Source organism: Peromyscus leucopus, chromosome 8a (genome assembly GCF_004664715.2).
Source record: "Peromyscus leucopus breed LL Stock chromosome 8a, UCI_PerLeu_2.1, whole genome shotgun sequence".
Classification (NCBI taxonomy): domain Eukaryota; kingdom Metazoa; phylum Chordata; class Mammalia; order Rodentia; family Cricetidae; genus Peromyscus; species Peromyscus leucopus.
In genome coordinates, this window is record NC_051085.1 from 8,738,970 (window position 1) to 8,762,565 (window position 23,596).

At 44.7% G+C, this 23,596-nt stretch overlaps 1 protein-coding gene across 1 annotated transcript in view; it reads right to left on the reverse strand.

The window, feature by feature from the left end:
• Nucleotides 1-12,906, reverse strand: part of Cdk19 (cyclin dependent kinase 19) — a 128,112-nt gene extending 115,206 nt beyond the window's left edge. Inside the window, exon 1 of the mRNA XM_037200413.1 lies at nucleotides 12,779-12,906. Coding sequence (XP_037056308.1) covers nucleotides 12,779-12,906 — 128 coding nt within the window. The remainder of the gene's footprint in view (nucleotides 1-12,778) is intronic.
• Between the last annotated feature and the right edge of the window lie 10,690 nt (nucleotides 12,907-23,596).

A 23,596-nucleotide genomic window follows, 5' to 3' on the forward strand; every position in this document is an offset into this window, starting at 1 on the left:
ACTACCTAGTTAATTTTGGGCCAGCCAGCACCACATAATGAGGCCCTGCTTCAAAAGCAGTAAACAATGTAATAAAGAATTCCTGGCAGGTAGGAGTGTTCGATATTCACACCTGAGGGCTTGAGTTCTATCCCCAGAACCCAGCCCACCCTCCACGACCACCACCTCTTCTTCCTCCTCCACAACGAGGACAACAGCCACCATGACCACCGGGTGGGGGGTGGTGCACAATGATGTGCATCAGTAATCTCAGAACTACTACAGACAGGGAAAGAGAATCCTAGAATGTTTGCCGGCTAACTAGCCTAGCCTATGCTTCCCAGCAGCAGAAAGGAAACGTGTTGGGGACTATTATTTGAAGGGGGTTACTTTTGTCTATGTTGCATTTGTTTAACTCTGTGAAGCTGTGTTACTGTGCCTGTCTATGACACCTGATGGTCTAATGAACTGTATGGCCAATAACTCTGTATGGCCAATAGCAAGACAGAAGAAAGGATAGGCGGGGCTGGCAGGCAGGGAACAGAGAGAAGGGGAAATCTTGGAGAAAAGGAAGAAGGAATAAGAGAGGAAGGAGGACTTCAGGGCCAGTCATCCAGCCACCCAGCTACACAACCAGACACGGAGTAAGAAGCAGAGAAAAGGTGTACACGAATAGAGAAAGATGGAAGCCCCTGATGGGATAAGTTAAGGAAAGAAAGCTGGCTAGAAATAAGCCAAGCTAGGGTGTGTATTTATAATTAAGAATAAGTCTCCATGTGTGATTTATTTGAGAGCTGGGTGATGGGCCCCTCAAAGAGCAAAAACAACCAACAACAGAAACATCCTCCTCAACAAGGTGGAAGATGAGAACATGTTCCAGAAACTGTTCTCTAATCTCCACATGCAAGCCATGTCATGAGCATGCTCAATTCCCATGCCACTAGCGTTCTCTCTCTCTCTCTCTCTCTCTCTCTCTCTCTCTCTCTCTCTCTCTCTCTCTCTCTCTCTCTCTCACACACACACACACACACACACACACACACACACACACACTTAAAAAAATCTATAAAGCTATTCATGAAAAAAACTAAAGAAATTCTTACAGCACCAAGACACTGGAAACTCTGAAAACAGGAAGTTCAGAATCTTGAATTCAAGTCATAATAAATAAGATTCCAGGCCTCACTAAAGACCACACTGGTAACCTAGGAAATTAAAATAAAGGAAAAATCTCTCAGAATACTGACAATGAATTTAAGTGGCACTGAAGGGAGAGCCAAGAAGAGAATGCTGGTTAGTAAGCATGCCTGAAGAAGGAAACAGAACAATCAAGTCAGTAACGCGCCACAAGAACTCTGCCTGTGATCCCGGCATTGGGAGGACCACCCATGATGGAACAGCAGGCTGGAGGCCACCTGAGCTCCTTGAGACCCTGTCTGAACCACCACTCAAAAGTGCTCCCCTCACTATCCACAAACAAAAGAAGGGGCTCTTGAAAGGCTCTCTAAGAGGCAGGATTGGAAAACCAGGAGCAGAAGATGAGAAGCACAAGACTAAAGCTGCTCGTTACAAAATTGAACCTCTCGAGTTCAAATTTGTGCAAAGTTATCATCACCCCAGTAAGAAAGAGTACTAAGACACAGGAGACAAAGCCAGATGAGGAGGAGACCTGCCTTCCAGACATCTGTAAGTTACAGAGTCATAAAGAAATCAAAAAGTCCTTAAAGATAAAAACAGGAGGGGGGTTGGGAGGTGTGGAGGGAGGGGAGGCTGAGGTCGGGATATAACGTATGAGAGAAGAATAAAATATGTATGAATAAAAACAGGAAAAAAAAATAAGTTCCAAATAAACTTCCCATAGATGATGTACTCTAAAAACCATGAAGCAGCAGCTTTGTATTCAAATAATAAAATTTTAATAATAAATCTAAAATTTCTGTAGCCAAATTTGTCAACCATTTATGAAAAGAAAGTACATTATTACACATACAAGAACTTAGAATGTCTACAGCCTACAGCACACAGGCATGAGTGCACACACAAGTAAGTGTAATAAAAAAGTTTTAATTAAAGTTACACTGCTAAGGCTGGGAATGCAGCTCAATGTGGTACCAACCCAACATGCACAGTGTCTTGGGTTTTTAATAATCCTATTTATTGACTTTTTTATTGTGTTTATGGATGTGGGTGTGTATGTGCCACCACACATGTGTGCAAGTCAAAGGACTCAGTGTCTCTTCCATCTTGTGGGTCTCAGGGATTAAACTCGGGTAACCAGGCTTGGCCACAAGAACCTTTACCAGCCGAGACATCTCACTGGCACCCCTAAGCCTTAGGTTTCATCCTGAGCAACAGAATAAAATGAAAGGGTTAACAGTTCTGCTTACTTCTGAGAAGCGAAGGGAAACTGAAAACAGACAGTGAAAAGGAAAGCCTGTACTCTTCATTTTATGTACAATTGCACTGTTGAAGGTTTGGTTTTCACTGTGCACAACTGTGTTTAATAATCTTAAAGGAACAAAAATAAAAGTATCTCCACTAAAATATCAACAAGCAGCACTGGTTCTGTACACTTTTCCTATTAGTCATGTACGACTGCATAATGAAATGTCAATCAATGACAAATCACACATATTGGTGATATCCCATAACACAGTGGAGCTGACAACCTCCCATTACACCACAGTAGTGCAGTTGAGCACGGCACAGCACTCAAGGCGAACTCTATGCGAGGTATCTGTCAATATTTAACAGCTAGACCAGCGGTTCTCAACCTGTGGGTCACGACTCCCTTGGGGTCAAACAACTTCTTCACAGGGGATGTCTAAGACCATCAGAAAACACAGATTTTTACATGACTCCTAACAGCAGCAAAATCACAGTTATGATGCAGCAATGAAAATATAATTATCGTTTGGGGGGGGGGGTTGTCACCACAACATGAGGAACTGTATTAAAGGGTCTCAGCATTAAGAAGGCTGAGAACCACTGGCCTGGACAGAAAGGCAAGTTCTTAATTGATGGAAAACTGGATTAAAACTTTTGCGTTCCAAGTGGATTAGATATGATTTTTGTTGGAAAGTTTGTATTGGTTTTGGTGGTGGTAAGGGTAGTTGTTGAGAAACAAGCAATGCCCTTGAACCGGGGCTCCTCCTCCCCCGCCCGCGCTGAGCTAACAGGCAATTATCACCATGGCAGCAGTTATTTTCAAAATGACTCCTAGGCAGCTCAGGGGCAGTGAGATGGCTCAGAAGTTAAAGGTGCCGGCCTCCAAGCCTGGCACCGAGTTCAACCCCAGTACCCTCATGGGGGAAGGCAAGGAAGGACACGCCCAAGTTGTTCTCTGACCCCACCTACGGCACGTGTGCTCACAGTCACACACACACACACACACACACACACACACACACACACACACACACACACGATTTTTTGTTTAATTCTTTAGGGGGTCGGGGGATGCTGGAAAGATGGCTCAGTAGTTAAAAGGGACTTGCTGCTGCTCTCCCAGAGCCCTGAGTTCAGTGAGGAGCGCCTATGTCAGCAGCTCAGAACCACCTGTAACTCCAGCTCTACAGAGCCCAGGCCTTCCTCAGGTCTCCAGGGCACCTACACACACAGCACATAGACACATACAAATCAGATAAACCTTCAAAAAAAGAAAGTTAGATATGCTCACCAATACCTCAAAAGCAGTATGCACAGCACTGCTTTTCTCAAAAGCTAGTTTACTTTTGCCGGGCGGTGGTGGCGCACGCCTTTAATCCCAGCACTCGGGAGGCAGAGCCAGGCGGATCTCTGTGAGTTTGAGGCCAGCCTGGTCTACAGAGTGAGTTCCAGGAAAGGCGCAAAGCTACACAAGAGAAACCCTGTCTCAAAAAACAAAAAAACAACAACAAAAAAAGTTAGTTTACTTTTTCATTCTGCAGTGTAAAATCTTTTTTTTTTTTTTTTCTTTCTTACAGGGCTGGGAACCAAACCCAGACCCTCAAGTATGCATGCCAAAGGCTCTCAGGCTTGGCCAGCACGCCTGTCCTGCAGTGTGGTTACTGCTAACTGTACCTTTAAAAGAGACTTCAAGCACCGAGGAAAGCCAACGCTTTGAAGCTTCCATGAAATGTTTTCACATATGACTTTCTTCTGGAAAGCTTATGCACCTGTGGGCTGCTGAACAAATGTATCCTGAGGCTGTGCGAACATCATACCTAAATAACACAGGTGACAAATGTCACGTGGCCCCATGCAATGGAGGAGGATGGTATATCTACAATGTACAGGGACAGAGCAACCATAAATATGAAGCTGTGGCTGGGGCACAGTATTTTACCAAAAACTATTCTTTCCCTTTTTATTTTGAAGTAGAAAATACATTAAAATCTCATGAGAAAGCCAGGCTTTCCCTGTAGCTGGACTCACTCTACTTGTTTGATCCCCAGTACCGTAAGAGGACCTACTATAACTGAAATGAAAGATAGTTTACAAGGGTGTCGATTATCTGAAGACTGTAAAGGTTTTTAGTTCCCTGATCTCCTACAGAACTCAAACCTCAATAAAAATAAATAAATAAATGAATGAATGAAATCGCTGCTGCACACTCGCATCCTGAACTACATCCTGTCACCTCTCTTTAATCCAGTACGGTGCAGGCTCCCAACAGCTACTCCAGGAAGTGTCGGACTATCTATCGGCTATTTATACATGGACAAAATCTTTAAAATAGCACTGCAGGCTAACCCTGCATGGGTCCAGACCAAAAATACTATTTTTAAGAAATGGCTGAGTTAGTTACTTAATTTAAAATGCACTCTAAAAATAGTATTTCATGTCACTTTGTTTTGGAACCAAAAGGGAGCGCCAACGTTGTACAGTCACAATGTAACAGGATAACAAACAAGTTCATCTTTTACAAACACTGAGTGGGGGTGATCTTTGGGTTTGGGGGGCTTGCTTGGTTGGTTGGTTGGTTGGTTTATGAGACAAGGTCTCACTACATAGCCCTGGCTGGCCTGGAACTTGCTATGTAGACCAGGCTGAATTCACAGACATCTGCCTGCCTCTATGCTCTACTACTGGGATTAAAGGTGTGTGCTATACCCAGCAAAACTCAGTTTCTAAGATCCTGTACAAAGTCTAAAACATTTAATATTTGCTGCTTTTCATATAGTTTGCTGACTACTGCTTCTATCAAAAATACATTGAAAAATTATTTCCCTTAGGCCTCAAAAATAGTTTTAGAAAGTTTGTATTATAAAAAATAAGCTGAATAATATAAACCAATGTTTACCTCATTTACTAAATACTAAAAATACTTTTCTACCATAAATCTGTAATATCAAAACAGAATTCCTAAAATACATGAGTGCTGACATTTTCTAAGCATTGCTATAAAGTAGCTATTAAAAGCACAGAAGACAGAATTCACAGTCTAGCAAAAACCGGTCTGGTCGAAGAGGGGAAAATGCTTACTATTTCAAAATAACTCCTTCTTTTTTCAACCTCTATTAAAAGAAACTGTAAGGTGTGGTAGTACGCACCTGCAGGCCCAGCTGTGGCCTGGAACAAGGAGGATGGTAAGTTCCAGACCAGCCTGGGATACACAGCAAGCAAGCCTCTGCCTCAAAATGGAGGGAGGCAACTAAAGGTATAACTTCTTAGGGGGGGAACTACATAAACACAGAGAGACAGACAGGCAGGCAGGCAAGCAGACGGACAGACAGACTGACTGACTAACAGCTGACTAACTGGAGCTAGAGAGCTGGGGAGTAGCTAAGCTGCTGCTCTGCCTGCCTAGCCTCACACAGCCGTGGGTGTGACCTCCACAAGCACATTACCCAGGTGCTGCGGCTTGTGCCTCTAGCCTAGCACTGCGGGCGGGGTTGGGGAAGAGATCAGACTTTCAAGTTTAGGTTAGCTTAAAACCTCTACAACTAGTTAATGCTATAGAAATGTATCCAGTCACCTATCTCATATAACATCACCATTTCACAACAGTTACCGGGAAGGGGGGGGGGGGGGGACAGGCAGGCCTATTAGTGCACGCCAATCCAGCACCGGGGCAGAGCCAGCGGATCTCTGTGAGTTCGAGGCCAGCCTGGGCTACAAGTGAGTCCAGGAAAGGCAAACTACACAGAGAAACCCTGTCTCGAAAAACCAAAAAAAAAAAAAAAAAAAAAACCTCTACAACTAGTTAATGCTACAGAAATGTATCCAGTCACCTATCTCATATAACATCACCATTTCACAACAGTTACGGGGGGGGGACAGGCAGGCCTATTAGTGCACGCCTTTAATCACAGCATGCAGAAGGTAGAAGCAGATGGTTCTCCCTGATCTGCATATAAGTTCCAGGCCAGCCAGAGCTATATAGTAAGACTTTGTCTCAAAAAACTATGTGTGTGTGTACACATATATATGTATAATATGTGTTTTATGCATGTATATATGCATTATATACTTTATGTGAATTATGTGTGTATGTATATGTGTGTATTATATATTATACATACATGTGTGTTAATCATGTGTGTGTATATACATACATATGGACATGAATACATGTAAGCATACATTATGTATTATATATGTATGTACATATATATAGTTTCAATCTGTTCTTAAGGTTAAGAGAGCATGTTTCCCAATTTGTGGCACTTTTAAAATTTCAACAATTTGGGTTTGTTTCCAACAACGTCTCATTATGTGACCCAGGCTGGGCCTGAAGCTGTGTTTCTCCTGGTCCTGCCTCCTGAGTGCCCCCCCCACAGCTAATCTAAGTTTTGATTGTGCATATACACCCAACTCTACCAGACACTGAAGCTGACAATTTATGAAAGACTGTGGCATCATTTATGGTGGTATTGCATCCCTAAGGAGGAGCCAACATAGCTGACTTCATCCAGTGAATAAGGAAGACTTCTGGAAGACAGCAAAGAAAGCTGGGTATCGAGGTGGGAACAAGAGTTGGCCAGATACGTAAGGATAAGGAAATCAGGTCAATGACAACCCCATTCTAGTTAAAAGTAGAAGAATGTCAAACATGAAAGACTTAAGTCCCAGAAAACATAGCCAATGCTACAAAAGTAAATCACTCAATGATTTACTGGGAGAAAGGGTCAGGATCTCGTTGCAAATGTCTTTGAGGCCAAATTAAGGGACCAAAGAGTAGATCTGATGCTATAAGTCATAAAAAACGTACCATTTTCCCAAACAAGATAAAATATACCTGACTTTATTTTCAGGAAATTGACAATGGTAGCAACCTGGATCTTGGTCTGCAGTGAGACAAGACTAAAGGCAGACACAATTCTGCGGCTGTGCAAAGCAGATAAAGGCCTCCAGCGTGTCACAGAATGAAGAGAAGTCAGAGGAAGACAAGCAGCTGTGCACAACAGTATCCTCTCGTGTTTCCGTTGGGTTGGGTCTGAATTCGGAGCCTTGTGCAAGCTCCGAGCTTTACCCTGAATGCCTCCTCCTCTGCACTCCTTTTTTAAATGTCCTTTTCATGTCATTTTTTCCATATTTCTGGTATGGGTACATTTTTTTTTCCATGAACAAAGTTTTCAGAATAAAATTACCAAAGCTAGAGGCAAACGGCCTTTTGGGCTTGCTTCTCATTAGGAAAGAAAATGTCCCACAAAAGATAAGAATTCCTACCTGGACTGCACATTTCCTAAGGGTGACAATGGACTCAAGGACCTCTCCGAGCTCTGAGTTTCCCGTATGTACAAGAGAAAGTTGAAGTAGATGATCTAACATTGTTGACAGCTGGAAAATACTATTATCACAGAGCTAACCACCTCTTCAACCTCCAGAAGCCACCAATAAAAATGCAAACACGCCGGGCGGTGGTGGCGCACGCCTTTAATCCCAGCACTCGGGAGGCAGAGGCAGGCAGATCTCTGCGAGTTCGAGGCCAGCCTGGGCTACCAAGTGAGTCCCAGGAAAGGCACAAAGCTACAAAGAGAAACCCTGTCTCAAAAAAACCAAAAAAAAAAAAAAATGCAAACACAATCTACAAAGCAACTGTGAAATCGCCATTCAAAACAGGCAGATGCTACTACTGTGCCTACTATTTGTCCACATCTACCCACGGGGACTTACATCTCCTTGTGAAGGACTTCATGACACACTGAAACGCTCCTCGTCTGAAACCCTGAGACAAAACTGAAACTTTCCCCTCCCACCCCATTTTTTGAGACAGGCTTTCTCTGTGTAACCCTGGCTGTCCTGGAACTCAATCTATAGACCAGGCTGGCCTCAAACTCACAGAAAAAACTCAAACTTTTAAGAGCTCTGGCAGCCATTTCCCTTTCAATTACCACAGTGGTTCTCAACCTTTGGGGGTCAGATGACCCTGTCACAAGGATCACATATCAGATATCCTGCATATCAGATATGTACATTATGATTCATAATAGCATAAAAATTACAGTTATGAGGTAGTAAAAAAAAAATAATAATTTTATGGTTGGGGGTCACCACAACATGAGGAACTGTACTGAAGGGTCGCAGCACTAGGAAGGTTGAAAGCCACTGCATTACTAAGTAACTTTCAAAAATATGAATCAAAAAAGGAACTTTTTGTTTTTAATCTTGGAAATCCAACTCACATTAGTCACATTTTCATAAACAATCCTACGCTGTGGAATCAGCTTTTTCTGACCCTTTTAATGACAAGAAATTTTTAACAATATTCCTTTATCAATCATAATTAAAAGTGTTCCAAACTAGAAAAATACTGTCTTCAAACTTGTCACTATAAATTTTTATGCTCAACTTTTTTTGAGACAGGGTCTTACATACCCCAGGCTGGATGGAACTTGTATATAGCCAAGCATGGCCTTGAACCTTTGATCTTCTCGGCTCCACCTCCTAAGCATTAGGATTACCCCACGTTCAGTTTATGTTCAGTTTATGTGCTGTACCACCCAGAGCCGTCTGGGTGCTAGGCAAGCACTCTGCCAACAAAGTTACATCCCCAGCACAATGTGGAACTTTTGACTAATAAACAAAACATGTAATACTTCTCACTCATACTAAAAACTTCTAAAATATCCTGGAGCTGGAAGCATAGCTCAGTGCAGAGTACATGCTTAGCATTCTCCAGGCCTTAGGTTTGACCCAAGCAATAAACGTGGGCCAACAAGATGGTTTAGCAGGTGAAGGTACTTGTCTGATAAGGCAGCATCCCAATTTTAATTCAATCCTGAGAGTATATATAAAGGTAGATGAGAACCAATAAGTTGTCTCCTGATCTCCAAATGCATGCCATGGCCCACACACAAAAAAAAAAAAAATTTTTCAAGACAGTGTTTCTTTGTGTAGCTTTAGAGACCTGGAACTCTCTCTGTAGATCAGACTGGCCTTGAATTCAGAGATCCCTCTGCCTCTGCCTCCCAAGTACTGAGATAAAAGGTGTGTGCCACCACCAGGCTCAAAATGTCTAGTAAGTAAACTTTAGGTCATTAATTTTAAGCCTTTTTTTTATTTTATTAAGTACTTATTTACTTTAAATGTCCCAAGGGAGAGGGTGCCCACATGCCACACGTGTGGCGGTCAGAGGACAATTTTGTGGGAATGGTTCTCTCCTTCCACCGTGTGTGTCCCGAGATCCAACTTAGGTCTCGGGCTCGGCAGCAAGTCCTTTCATCCCAGCAGGTGCCATCTTGAGGGCCCAAGTCTGACTGTTTTCTTTAAAGGGGATAAATAGTTTTCCTTCCAAACATCAAAATTAATAGGCAACAATTTTATTAAGGGGGAAAAAACCTTGGGAGAAATAAGCCCTTATCATCATAAAATATGTTTTTAATACATGAAATGTTAAATGTGTGAGGAGACACATTTTCCCTGATTTAAACAGTATACAATGTATACAAAGATCAAAACATCACTTAGTACCACACAATTATGTAAATCTTTATGCACCAATTAAATATAAAAAGGTGGAAAACCCAGACGCGTCTAGCATTTCCAGCCTGCTATAAATTTACACTGCATGATAGAGACTATATTCAAATTCCCATTCTGAAGGACTGTGTGTAAGCTATCACTGGAACATAAGCAAAGGCGTTTCTACTGAGAATTATCGCTTCCATTATTCTAAAGGTCTAACAATTTTTTGTTTATATGTATTAGTGTACACACACACACACACACACACACACACACACACACACACACACACGTTTTATATGCCAGAATCATTTCTCTTTAACAGGCCCACATCTCTCTTGCACCCTAAGAGAGCATCAAGCATCATTCATTTTTCCTGAGCTTACCAAAATAAAATCTGAAAAGAGGTGAACTATAATTTACAATGATCACAGGGTACAAATCCTTTACTATACAAATCTGTATCACAGTAGAGAACCATCACTAAAATTTTTTGTTGACTAGTGATGAACATAAAATAATCCCACTACCAGCCCACAAGAGATTTGAGTGTTTAGTGTTAGTGTAAATCCAGGAATCTGGACCAAACACTTAATCCAAGAAAAAATAAAATAAATAAAACCTAGCATCGTTTGTTTTACATGGTCAGAACTAGTCTCATATTCTAAGTGGTGTTTTGTTTTGTTTTGTTTTGTTTTGAGTTGGGGATGTTTGTTCGGTTTTGGGGTTGTTTGTTTTGTTTTGTTTCTCAAGACAGGGCTTCTGTGTGTAGCTCTGGCTGTCCTGAAACTCAATCAGTAGACCTAGCTGGCCTCAAATTCAGAGATCCTCCTGCCTCTGCCTCTGGCTCTAAATGGGATTTTTGTTGTTGTTGTTGCTGCTGCTGCTGTTGTTTTTAAATTCTACTTTGAAAACACAAAAACTGACCTTATTTCATTTATTATTTATTCTAATTTACCAATTTCACTCAAAGAAAATATGTATTTGAATCAGACATATTAAACAAATAGAAGCAGTCAGGCACTGGACTTTGTTGCAGCCCAGCCATTCAATGCAATTCAGAAGCGAAATATTTTTAACTTTTCTCAAAGTTTCCAGGCAAAGTAAAAATATTTTAAATTAAAACTTTGTAAAATTCTAGATGAAGTATATTACAAAGTCAGCAGGGAGGGGAGGAGGACCCACCTCAATTATTTTTTAACAACAATGTCCAAATAGTAGCACTGGATTTGCTTTCCCCAAACATCCCAGTAAAGAGTCCCACTGGAATACCAATTTAACGAGTGGCTACTCCAAAGACAAAGCACAAGTCAATTATGGTACCCTCCAGCCCCTGGCGAGCACTCAAGGACACACAGTAATTAAAAGAAACAACTCCTCCAACTGAGTGGCTTGGCCTGTACAGTTGTAACTGCAACAGTAACCATCATCCTTGAAACCCGGACAATACTTGTCATTTTCAGAGCACTGTATAGGAAACACTTCTCACTGTTGTGTTGTGGTTTTCCTCTTATAAATTAGCACATACACTGCCTACTTTGATGCTGGAGTTCTCCACGCAACCAATCAAATTACAGTAGTGTGAAGAAGGAACCCTAAGAAGCACTTTCAATTCCACGGTTGTGCTGACAATCTGCTTTTCAAATATGCTCCACTATGATCCTAAAAACTCTCTTTTGTTAGAGTCGGGGGCTGTCTTTCTAAGTTACAGAACCTAAGGAAAAGGAATTTCTTCCAAGATGGGACCAAGGAGACAACTGGCTTTAAACCCGCCATTCCCAGGCCAGGAGCGGGTTCCACCCGTCCTGCTCCGGTCCGAAGGAGACATTCTCGATGCATTATCCAGCCTGTCTTTTACTAATGGAACAATCCATAAATGCTTCCCAAGAGAGTCCTATAGATTCCCTCAACCCCTAAGAACCGGTGGTTCAGGCGCGGGTCTGTCAATCGGTTTTCTGTTCTTGGTGGTCCAGGTTCTCGATAAACACTACCAAAGCACGCAGCCATTTGACAAGAGGATGGGGAATAGAGGATATAATACTCAAGATTTCTTCCTGAAGAAGAAAAGAAAAAGGTGGGGGCAGGTGCGGTGGCATACGCCTATAATCACAGTTCTTGAGAGGCAGAGGCAGGCGGATCTCTGAGTTCCAGGCCAGCCAGGAGTGCACAGAGAGAGACCATGTCTTAAAAGGGGGGGGGGGGGGATACCCAAGATAGCCAAGAAGCAGGAAAGGTAGGCACCAAAGAACACTAAAACGCTCGCAGTATACAGTTCATCTCTCCAAGGTCCATCTTCAGAGTGCAGAATTCAGAATGCTAGGAGGTGGAATGGGGAGCCACTGAGCTATCAGGGTCAGCAAGTCCCCAGGTAAGCCACAGGGATGCTGGCTGGGTTGGCAGCGTCCAGGGAGTCAGACCCCCAGGGACCGTCCAGGACCCAACCGCGCCGCCACCAGACGGGCGGCGCCCCCGCGAGCTTTCAAACCGCCGCCCTGGGAAGGCGCTGCGCCGATTGGAAGTTCCGCCACGACCGTCAGCAACACAGGGCCATAGCGGTAACTCTTCAGCCAAGCCCTCCCAGACCTCAGCGAGTGAGTCCCCCGGGACCAGACCTCTAAACTCCACCTCCAGGCGCGGTCTCCACCGGGTCCCGTCGCCGGCTGCGAAGCACGCAGCGGCGACTCGCGGTGGGACCGACGCCCCCGACGGGGCTGCGCCGGGCGACTTGGAGGGGCGCGACCGGCCGGCCAGCGGGGGGCGGCAGCACCAGTGCCTTCGAGTCGGCCCCGGGACGCCGCTCCGCGACCCGAGGCGAGCGCCTCGCCCCGTGGGCTCCGACCCACCCAGCCCTCCGGGTCGCCGCAGCGGCGGGGACCGGGCGAGCCCACTCCCCCGCCCGCGCTCTTACCCATCTTTCCGCCTCGCCTTGTAGACGTGCCCGTAGGTGCCGCGTCCCACTTTGCACCCTTCGTACTCGAACAGATCCTCCACCCGCTCCCGCTCCGCCGCCAGCTTCGCCTTGAAATCATAATCCATTGTCTGCTTCCCCCATAGAGAAACCGGGACGCGGGGGCCGCCGCCACTCAGTCCCTCCTCCGCCGCCGCCGCTCCACTTCTCCAACAGCCGCCGCTCGGGCGCGCGCGCGCCGCCCGCCGCTCCGCGGTCCGCCTTCAGCAAGGGACTCCTCGGCGGCCGAGGCAGCCACCTCCTCCGCCTCCTCCTCCTCCTCCTCCGCGGCGGCGGCGGAGGCTCCCGCAGGCACACACAGTCCCGCCTCCCCCCTTCATTTCCTTGTTTTGGAACCTGGTGGGCCGCGCCGCGGCTTTCTCGAACTCATTAACAAACCAAGCGGCCCGCCCCGGTGTCGCGGGGCGTCCTGGGAAATGTAGTTCGAGAGGCCCCGGGAGCCGTGCTGGCTCCTCGGGCGCAAGGAATACAGTTCCCAGCGTTCCTTGGGCCGCCTCGGCCACGCCTCCACAAGGCAAGGACGCCTGCGCACAGCCGCCGCCCCACCCCCTCAGGTAGCCCGCGACTCGCTGTTCCTGTAAACTGGAGCGCGAAGTTACAGCGGGCTCTTCTGCAAGCCCGTGGGAGCTGGTGGGAGGGGAGCCTTTGCTCTGCTGGGAAGGAGATCACCGGCCCCGAATGTCCCTGGGCTAAGAAAGCGGGAAGCACCTCACGAGCGCCTGGCTCGGGAGCTCACTCCCGGGCACGCAGAGCCGAGGACTGGGGTTTAGACAGTTGTACTACACATTGTTTGTTTTCTTGGGCAATTGATCCTCCGTTGCCCCGCCCCTTGCCGCGGCTTATTGGCAGAGGCTGAAGAATGACGTCCTCTGTGCTGCGTGGGTATCTCCGGCTTTGGCTTCTTTCCTGCTCTTGATTGGTAATTGGATGTGCTCGGTTCTTCCTGATAGGTTAATCTTTTTTTTCTTTACAATGCAAAAACCGTATTTCAAAACCTGAACATTCAGCGGTTTCCCAGCTCTTGCTAGGGGAACCGTGTAACTTCTCGGGCCCAAAGCCAATCATCTTTTTCTTGGCGCTCTAGTCGGGTTTTATCCTAGCATATGCGGGTGCGGTAGCCGAGCTTTAACCATCTGTCTGAGAACAATTAAAGTGCCTGGAAGATTGGAAAATGCAGCATTTTAAAAACAATCTCTTTTTTTTTTTCTGAGTTGTAAAGCGTTTTTGCAGTCTGTGCATAATATTGAGGCTTACCTAGGGGGGGTTAAGAAATTTATCTTAATCATGACATTGATTCATTATGGTGTCTGGGGCTCAGGACACATCACCTCAAAATGCGACTGTAAGGGCCTAGAAAGTGCCACGCTAAAAATGTATCCCTCGGCGTGTTGATTATTTTTAAACTAAGAAATTGAGTTCCATCCAACACACGAGTTTCAGCTCCCTTCCACTACCCAAAATAAAATATAAGGGAACATTTTTTTTTTTTTGTAAAGAGAATGTTAAATTTATAAGAGAAATTCTATAAGGTATCTGTATCAGGAAGGCAACTTTGCTATTCGTAGACAACGTTATTGTTAGGGAGGCTGTCTTTAGTCCGTTCCCTCACCTGACCTTGATTAATTTGTCTCCGCTACCTACTAAAACTTCAAATTCTGGTTTCTTTCTGTATGTCAATCATCTGGCATTGAGTATGATGTTGTAGGACTCCCGTGCGTACATCTATAACTAACCTTGTTCTCTTAGACCAGGCATGATGGCAAACGTTGTAGTCCCTCCTGCTCTTGGCAGAGTCAAGGAGAATCTCTTGAACATGGGAGTTTGGAGCCAGCCTAGGTAGTTCTTGTGCTAATCTAGTTGATGCCAATTTAATTTGCAGACTAACCAAGCAATTTAGAAGGACAGAGTGAAGTTGTTTTTCCTCCCTTGTAATGGCATGTCTCATATATTATATGCTCAGAAGCAAATGTAAACATGGCTACTGCTAGGATAGGATTCATATGTAATATTGAGTAGAACAAAAGGAAGAATGGTCAATTCCACCTGAAGCATTATGGTGAGTAACTCTAAGGTTTTTTGTTTTTTTTTGGTTTGGTTTGGTTTGGCGTGTCGTCGTCATCCCGTCTCCGTCCCCCCCCCCCCCCCCGACAGGGTTTCTCTGTGTAGCTTTGCACCTTTTCTGGAACTCACTCTGTAGACCAGGCTGGCCTCGAACTCACAGAGATCCACCTGCCTCTGCCTCCCGAGTGCTGGGATTGAAGGCGTGTGCCACCACCACCCAGCCCAACTCTAAGTTTTAAAAAGTGTGGTAGTTTGCCTGCTGGGTTTTCAGAAACTCTTGTGAAACTAGAAAGGGGTTGCTCTTTTTCCTGCCACAGCCCTTACTTCCTTAAATCTTGAAGGTCAAGAAATTATTTTATTTCAGTCAAGAGTCAGAGTTGATGTTGGCAGTGTAGCTCCCTTGGTGTGGTGCCTGTCTAGCATGCACAAAGCCCTGCCTTCAGTCCCCAGCACCACACAAACTCAGCCATAAAACCGTGCATTCCTGGAACCCAACAGTGGAGGTGGAGGCAGGAAGATCAGAAAGTCAAGATCCTCCTCAGCTACCGAGAGAGGAAAGAGAAGGGAGTGGAGGAGGAGGAGAGGGGAAGGAATCAGAGTTCACTAAGTATTGTAGATCTCAATAAACAAATACATGAGCAAAGTTAAAATGAACTGAAAGGGTACAGAGCACAACAGTAAAATAGGAGGGATGATTTCTAGGCTGGGTGGTAGCCTTTGTGAAGGAAGCAGTGTGAGCTAAAATTTAAAGAATGAATAGAGACTTGAACGCGTGAGAAAGTAGGGAGCATAAACCTCTCAGGCAGAACAGACTGCGTTCTTGTCACCACGTGATACATTAGGAGACAGCAGCTAGCTGGAATACTGCAGATTAAGCCGAGAAAGGGGTGGATAAGACAGGACAAATAAGCAGATGTCAAGTTATGAGTCGTTGTGCTCAGTGGCTTTGGTTGTATTGTTCTATCAGTAATAAGTCATTAAAAATCTGTCAGTCTGTTTCAGGGTCACACTGTGTAGGCCAGACTGACTTCAAACTCAGGACCCTCCTGCCTCAGCCTCACAAGTGCTGAAATTGCAAATACGTATGACACCCAGTTTACCGAAGACTTTTGAGCTAAGGAAAGATGTAATCAGTCTGTTTACATTTTTTTTTATTTGTTTTCGTTTTATTGTTTTTCGAGACAGGGTTTCTCTGTGTAGCTTTGTGCCTCTCCTGGAACTCACTCTGTAGTCCAGGCTGGCCTCGAACTCACAGAGCTCCACCTGGCTCTGCCTCACCACCACTGCCCAGCCAGTCTGTTTACATTTTAAAATCCTTCTGACAGTATTGTTCAGGAAAGATTAAAGGAAAATACCAGTGAAGGAGCTCCTGCATTAGTGCTGGTAAGAAGACAAACTGTGGGCTAGCGGTGTTGATTGTGAGGGGAGGGCACATGTTGTGCACTGTTCAGGAGTCAAATTCAGCAGAACTTGGGGGTTAATTAAATGTACAGTTCATGAAAAGGGAAGATTCCAACGCAACTCTAAGGTTTAGAACTTCAGCAATATGGTAGAAACTTTGACAAGCTAGGAAATGCAGGATTGGAAGCAGTATTTGAGAGAAAGTGGATGAGTTTGGTTAGGGCATACTGACTTGGAAATGCTGATAAGGAATAAAAATTAAAATAACAACTAGAGGAATATTTTTACTTTACAATAAAAAATGGTCTAAATATATATAGTTAGAAATCATACAGTGTATTATGATGTCGGAATATCAGAATTTTGGGTTTTGTTTTGTTTTGTTTTCTTTTTTTTTTTTTTTTTTTTTTTGTCCCAGTACTGTGGATCAAACCTAGGACTTTGTGCATTTTGGGCAAACATTCTACCACTGAGCTTCTTGTCCAACCCCGAGAATACTTTTTTTTTTTCTTTCTCTCTGGCTGTCCTGGAACTCACTGTGTAGACCAGGCTGGCCTGACACTCATAGAGATCCACCTGCCTCTGCCTCCCAAGAGCTGGGATTAAAGACACGTGTGCCACCGTGCCCAACTCCAAGATATTTTTTCTTTTTTTCTTCTTCATCTTTTTTGTTCTGTTTTGTTTTTTTAAGACAGGGTTTCTCTGTGTAGCTTTGCGCCTTTCCTGGAACTCACTCTGTAGCCCAGGCTGGCCTCGAACTCACAGAGATCCTCCTGCCTCTGCCTCCCAAGAGGAGTGCTGGGACTAAAGGCGTGCGCCACCACCGCCCGGCTTAAGAATATTTTTGATTGATTACTGTGATGACTCATTTCAGTTGTCAATGTCAATGGATTATTAAGTACTTAGGGCATTAATCTCACACATATTTGGGTGTTTCTCTGGAGGTATTCAGAGGGGGATGGACTGAGGGAGGAAACCCACTCTGATAGGCAGCAGGCACCATCCATGGGCTGGGATCCCAAAGTGAATGGGGGGGGGAGCATCCCAATACCAACATTCATCTCTGTACACATTCATCTCTCTCTGTTCCTGACTGCAGACACAGTGTGACCAGCTACCTTACATACCAGCTACCATGCCTTTCCCACCATGAAGGACTTATCCCCTGAAACCGTTAACAAAAATAACTCCTTCCATGCTGTGGTGGTTTGGAAGAAAATGGCCACAAAAGGGAGTGGCACTATTAAGAGGTGTGGTCTTGTTGGAGGAAGTGTGTCACTGTGGAGGCAGGCTTGAGGTGTCATATGCTCAAGCCATGACCAATGAGACAGACCACTTCCTGCTGCCTGTGAGTCAAGATGTATGAACTCTCAGCTACCTCTCCAGCACCATGTCTGCCCCCATGCTGCTTTGCTTCCTGCCATGACGATAATGGACTATAAACGTCTGAACTGTAAGTGAGCCACCACAGTGAAATGCTTTCCTTTATAAGAGCTGCCGTGGTCATGGTGTCTCTTCACAGCAATAGAAACCCTGACTAAGACACTTCCTGACCTTGCTTTCGTCAGCATGTTCCTCACAGCAATGCAAAAAATAACTAATGCAGCTGTTCTTTGTAAATAGTGGTGTTTGTGCCCATTATATCCTTAACTAAAAACATTCCTAAAAGATATGTTCCGTTATTCCTGTTTTTCATATGAACAACTACATTTTTAAATTGTAGATGCAGGTATGAATGAGTATATATTTGAGAGTAAGTGGAATTTTTGAAACTGGGGATAGAGTTTAGTGGTAGAATGCTTACTTAGCATGCTTAAGGCCCTGTTTTCTATCCTGTCCACTACTAAAAAGATGTCTGAGCATGGTGGTACACCCCTTTAGTCACAGCACTTGGGAGGCAGACGCTGGCAGATCTCTGAGTCCAAGGCCATACTAGTCTTCATAGTGAATCAAAGCCAACCAGGGCTACACACTGAGATCCTATCTTTAAGAAAATATTTTTTTTTTGTGCTAGGTGTGGTGGCTCACGCCTTTAATCTCGACACTGAAGAAGCAGAGGCAGGTGGATCCCTGTGAGTTCAAGGACAGCCTGGTCTACAAAGTGAGTTCCAGGACAGCCAGGATGGTTACAGAGAAACCCTGTCTCTAAAAATACAAAATAATAATAATAAATTTTTAAATGGACCGGCAAGATGACTCAGCCATGTAAAGGCACTTGCCCCCAAGCCTGACAGCCTGAGTTCAGTCCCCACCGAAAACCCACACAGTGGAAGGAGAGAACGAAAACCAGCTCCCACACGTCGTCATCTAATGTCCTCTTGTAAACTCAAATATGCATACACACATTAAATAGTTTATTTAATAAAAGTTTCTCTCTAGCCTCCACACACAAGCACAAATACACACACACACACACACACACAGAGAGAGAGTTTAACAGTGCAGTCCAGGAGTTTATTCTGAATCCTGCTCCATATGGTATGTGATCTGACAGGCTTCCCAGATACTCTTCTGGACACAGTTGTATAATCCCGGAAGTTGTTCCCGAGACTCCTGCCTGCAACAGTGTCAGCGGGCAGCCTTCGGGAATTACTGTAGCCTATGATCACGCCATTTTCCTACAGCCGCCTTGGTCTAGTGACTGGTCAATGCAGAGCCCGCCTGTGGGCTGCTGAGATGGCTCAGCCTGTAGAGACACTTGCTGGCAAGCCTGAAGACTCGAGTTCAATCCCACACAGTAGAAGGAGCGCAGTGAACCCCACAAATTGTCTCCTGACCTCCATGTAATGTGCAGTGGCATGGTACACATGCACACCCACCCACCCACACACACACACACACACAAATAAACGTAAAAAAAAAATTAAGCCCAGACCTCTCCCCTCACTTCAGGAAAACCGATGAGTCATACTGTTTTCAGAACTCACTGCAGGATAAGAGAACGAGGGCCATAATTAAGAAAGCGCTGCAGACCAATTTCTCAACTTCTCCAATCTTGCTTTCTTCTTTACCCTTCCATAGCTGTTCCAAAACTCTTCCTGCCAAGCTGAGTATACGTTCACCGCCATCTCAAGGCTCTAGAAGCCAACTTGCAGTACTACTACATCTTGTAAGGTGATACAATGAGGGTTATTGTTTGTTGGTTTTGTTTTCAAGTACTATGTGTAAAAAGGGAGGACCTAGATACAACAGGAATATTCATCGACCTGTGTACATTCCCCAGCATTGATAATATTTCCATCTAAGTATTATTATGCAATTTTGTTTTGTTTTTTTCCGAGACAGGGTTTTTCTGTGTAGCTTTGGTCCCTTTCCTGGAACTCTCTCTGTAGCCCAGGCTGGCCTCGAACTCACAGAGATCCACCTGACTCTGCCTCCCGTGTGCTGGGATTAAAGGCATATACCACCGCTGCCCAGCATTATTATGCAGTCTTTTTTAAAGTGTTTATTACATCTATTGATTTGTGTGTGTGTGTGTGTGTGTGTGTGTGTGTGTGTGTGTGTGTGTGTGAGCACAGGCATGCCATGGCACAAGTGTGAAGGTCAGATAATGACTTATAGGGTTTGATTTTTTTTTTCCTTCTACCATGTAGGTCCTAGGGATCAAATTCAGGCTGTCAGACTTGGCGGCAGGCTCCTTTACCCACTGTAATGTGAAGGATGTGACAGTACTCCTCTCGGATTTCCTTCTTCAGGAGGCCCCGTGTGCTGAGCTCTGTGTCTGTACTGAAGCCATACTCCTCATAAAGCTATCCCAGGATGACTGGGCGTAAAACCTCAGATAGTGGGGCAAGCCCGTTCCTGTAGATGCAAGATTCCGCTGATGGGCCGCTTTACTCACAGACTCCAATGGTGACTATCAGTTTGTTTGGATCAAAGGATACCTAGGAGATCAGTGAGGCACTGTGGCTGTGTAACCTATCTTCAGAGACAGTTGACATGCCAAACGACAGCTGAGGGGAAAGGACCTGTCCTGATGTGGGTGGTACTGACAGGCTGGGAGCCTGGAGGGGCCAAAGCCTAGAGACAGAGTGAGTGCCAGTTCTGCTCTTCCGGAGAAGGTGCACCTACTGCTGCCATCACCATGGGCTTTTCCACCTTCCGAAACGGACTCACTGGCGTTCTCCAGAGAGCTTCCAAGGCCTTTGGCCTCATACTGGGACTGCATAATTGGTCCCACTTGTTCCAAGGTTTCTGGCTTCTTGGACTAAGTTGTGATTTCTTCACCAGCATGCAGCCAGTCATGGTTACACTATTCAGCTTTCAGTCATATAAGGTTACCTATTAAATCATATATCTAAGTGTGGGTGTTTATGTATATGTATATGCACACATGTATTTGCACACACACACACACAATTCTATGCCTGTAGGGAACTGTAAAACAGATGTTGATGCCGACAGTGACTCTAAAGAAATGAATCTGTAGGGATGAATTTCTTTAGTTGGCTTATGAGTTCTGGAGTTGGTACTCTGATTTGATTATAACTAAAGTTGCTAAAGACTCTCCTTATAATAGTCTAGAGAGCACTGGTAATCTATGGCCTTATGGTTATCTTTGTTCAGAGATTAAGTATGCCACAAGGAAATGTACTTGGAGGTCAAGTTGACAAGGAGAGGACTTGTGAGGTTAATCTTAAATTAATTGGATTGAGAGATGCCTAAGAGATTACTAAAGCACACTTCTCTCTCTGTGTGTGTGTGGAATGACATTTCCAAAGGTGATTAATATGAGGTAGCAACCGAGGGAGACTCACCCTGAATGTGGGTAGCAGCATCCTTTATCTGGCCATGGCAACAGAATGAAGGTAGGAGGAGGAAGCCAGCCAGTGAACTGAGGCCCCTCTCTTCCTGAGCAGGTATATCTTTGCAGCTGCCATTGCCCATGGACCTAAGTGCAGCTTCCTTTGCCTTCCAACATGGACTCACATGACTACCTCTCCAGGAAGGTTCCAGACCTTCAGCCTTGGACACGTGGGTCTTGTAACAAGATTCTTCCTGGGAGGATACAACACACAACACACACACACACACACACACACACACACACACACACACACACACACACACACACATCTGTCTACTCATCCTAGATAGGGAGCCCATGACAGACCAAAGTACGTATTCCACCAGAAGTCCAATTAGGTGTACTAACAACTTTTATTGGAGTTTCTGACAGGAATATGGGTGAGGAGCAGAAATGACTCAAAGGCAGCAGGATCATCAAATCCCACCCCAGCAGAGGTGACAGCTCACAAAAGCTGAGAACCTGGAGCACACTGCAGAGTCTGCAGGCAGATCAACAGGCTGGAGAGTGTCCTTTCCAGGTGCCTCATTTGGTCCAAACCTCTTCCCAGCAGCTAGGGTGGTTCTGCTTCCTCTGGGCAGTTGGTCTCCTCTCATAGTCTTCTTCGCAGCTTGGCTCTTTTGGTCTGAGAAGGACCAAACAAGACAAGCTTTTCTTGTTCTTTTTGCTTGCCCTGGCCTGGAGGGTCCTAGTGAATCTGGTCTGTTTCAGGAACTTCCTGAAGCTATTTGAATTGTTTACCTTCCTGCTTAAGGAGCTTCCCTACAGGGATGGAATGTTTCAATGTGGGAGGAAACTGTTACATAACTGTTAATAAGGCCATTTAGCGATTGGTGTTACAAGGACGCTTTGAGATAAACATGTTGAGTCTCAAGTGGGGTGTGGAGGTCAAGTTTCCAGAGCCATCTTCATAGAAAGATCAAACAGCATGTAACAGTTTACCAGTGCAATATACATAACACTTCCACACGTATGCATAAGCCATGTACCTGCACACATGTGCACATATACTGTACATAAAACACATAAAGGTTATGAAGAAGGACATGCACTATATGTACCACACACATACACTGATTTTTAAGAAACGGGCCTGGCAAAGGGAGGGATGCCTGACCATTGCTCATAGATAGAGGAAGAGCTTCATTCATGCCTATGTCAGCTTTCTAGACTCACCACAATAAACTACCTCCAACTCAATGGCTTAAAACTACTAGAATCAGTTGCCTCCCAGGCCTGGACGCCAGAAGCCTGAAATCACCATGTCTGTATTCCAATTGAACCCTATAAAGGAGACTCCTTAATGCTTCCAAGTTCTGGTGATTGTCTACACTCTGCTTTACAACTGGTTAACTCCAGTCTCCACCTCATCCTCACATAGCCATCTTTCCTCTGTCTGTAGACTCAAATCTCCTTCTTAAAAGGATACCAGCTAGATTAGATTCAGGGCCCATTCTAAGCCACTACTGAGGGGCTCTGGTAGGCCCAAGCATGATAAACATGGCTCTGGCAGGTCTTGCCCTTCCCCTTCCCTCCTCCTTGATAAACTGTTAGGTTACATTCCTAAAACTACCCACCCAGTTCTATTCCCGCATCTGGCCACTTCCTCCAAGATTGAGAGAGATTCGTCCTGACTGTAGGCCAGGCAGGACCAGGAAAACTCCACCTACAAATGGCATCTAACGAGTTGGCAAGAGTTTCCACCTAAAACCTGAGAAAAAAGATTCTAAAATGGAGCTAAAAACAGCTTCCTAATTGTCTCTCTCAAGTTAGTGGCTGCCTGCCGGTTTAAGCTACTATGGCGGGTTCCTGGCATGTGCCTTTGACCTGCAGTATGGTGGGAATGAGGAGTCTACAAGCAGCACATTACAGTGCTGCTGTGTGGTGGATTTAGCCTTTGCTAGTAAAAAAAAAAAAAAAAAAAAAAAAAAAAAAAAATGGTTTCTGGGCTATGCGCTGCTTTGATAGAACTGCTTCTGATAGTTGATGGTACACATGGCTCCAGACCCAGAGCTGGCAGTAAACGTGCCACTGCCATGCTGGGAAGCTGAGGTGGGTGGAGCCACCAGCCACAGCCGCCATTTTGGTCTTACAAATCCTGCAGTTTAAAGCAATAGGTTTACAATAAGACAGATTCAGATGGAATAGTTTACAGTGTGTGTAAAATATACGCAGGCTTAAAAGAGACAAGAAAAAGTGATATATACAGTTATATAAAGAAATAGTTTTTAAAAATAAAGTTTTTAAAGAGACAATAAAGGTAGTATAAAAATAAGCCATGTAAAGATGGATATTACACAGAGACTCTGGATTGTGTTGTCTTTGGGATTTTTGACTGAAGAAAGATATTTGATTGTAAAGACAGCAGAGTCAAACCAATGTGTATACTTTCAAGATACCTTGGCTTCAAAATTTGGATCTAAGGATATGTTGCTTTGGAAAGGAGGCTCTGCTTTTGTTTCCACAGAAAGCAAGAGGCTATGGATTTG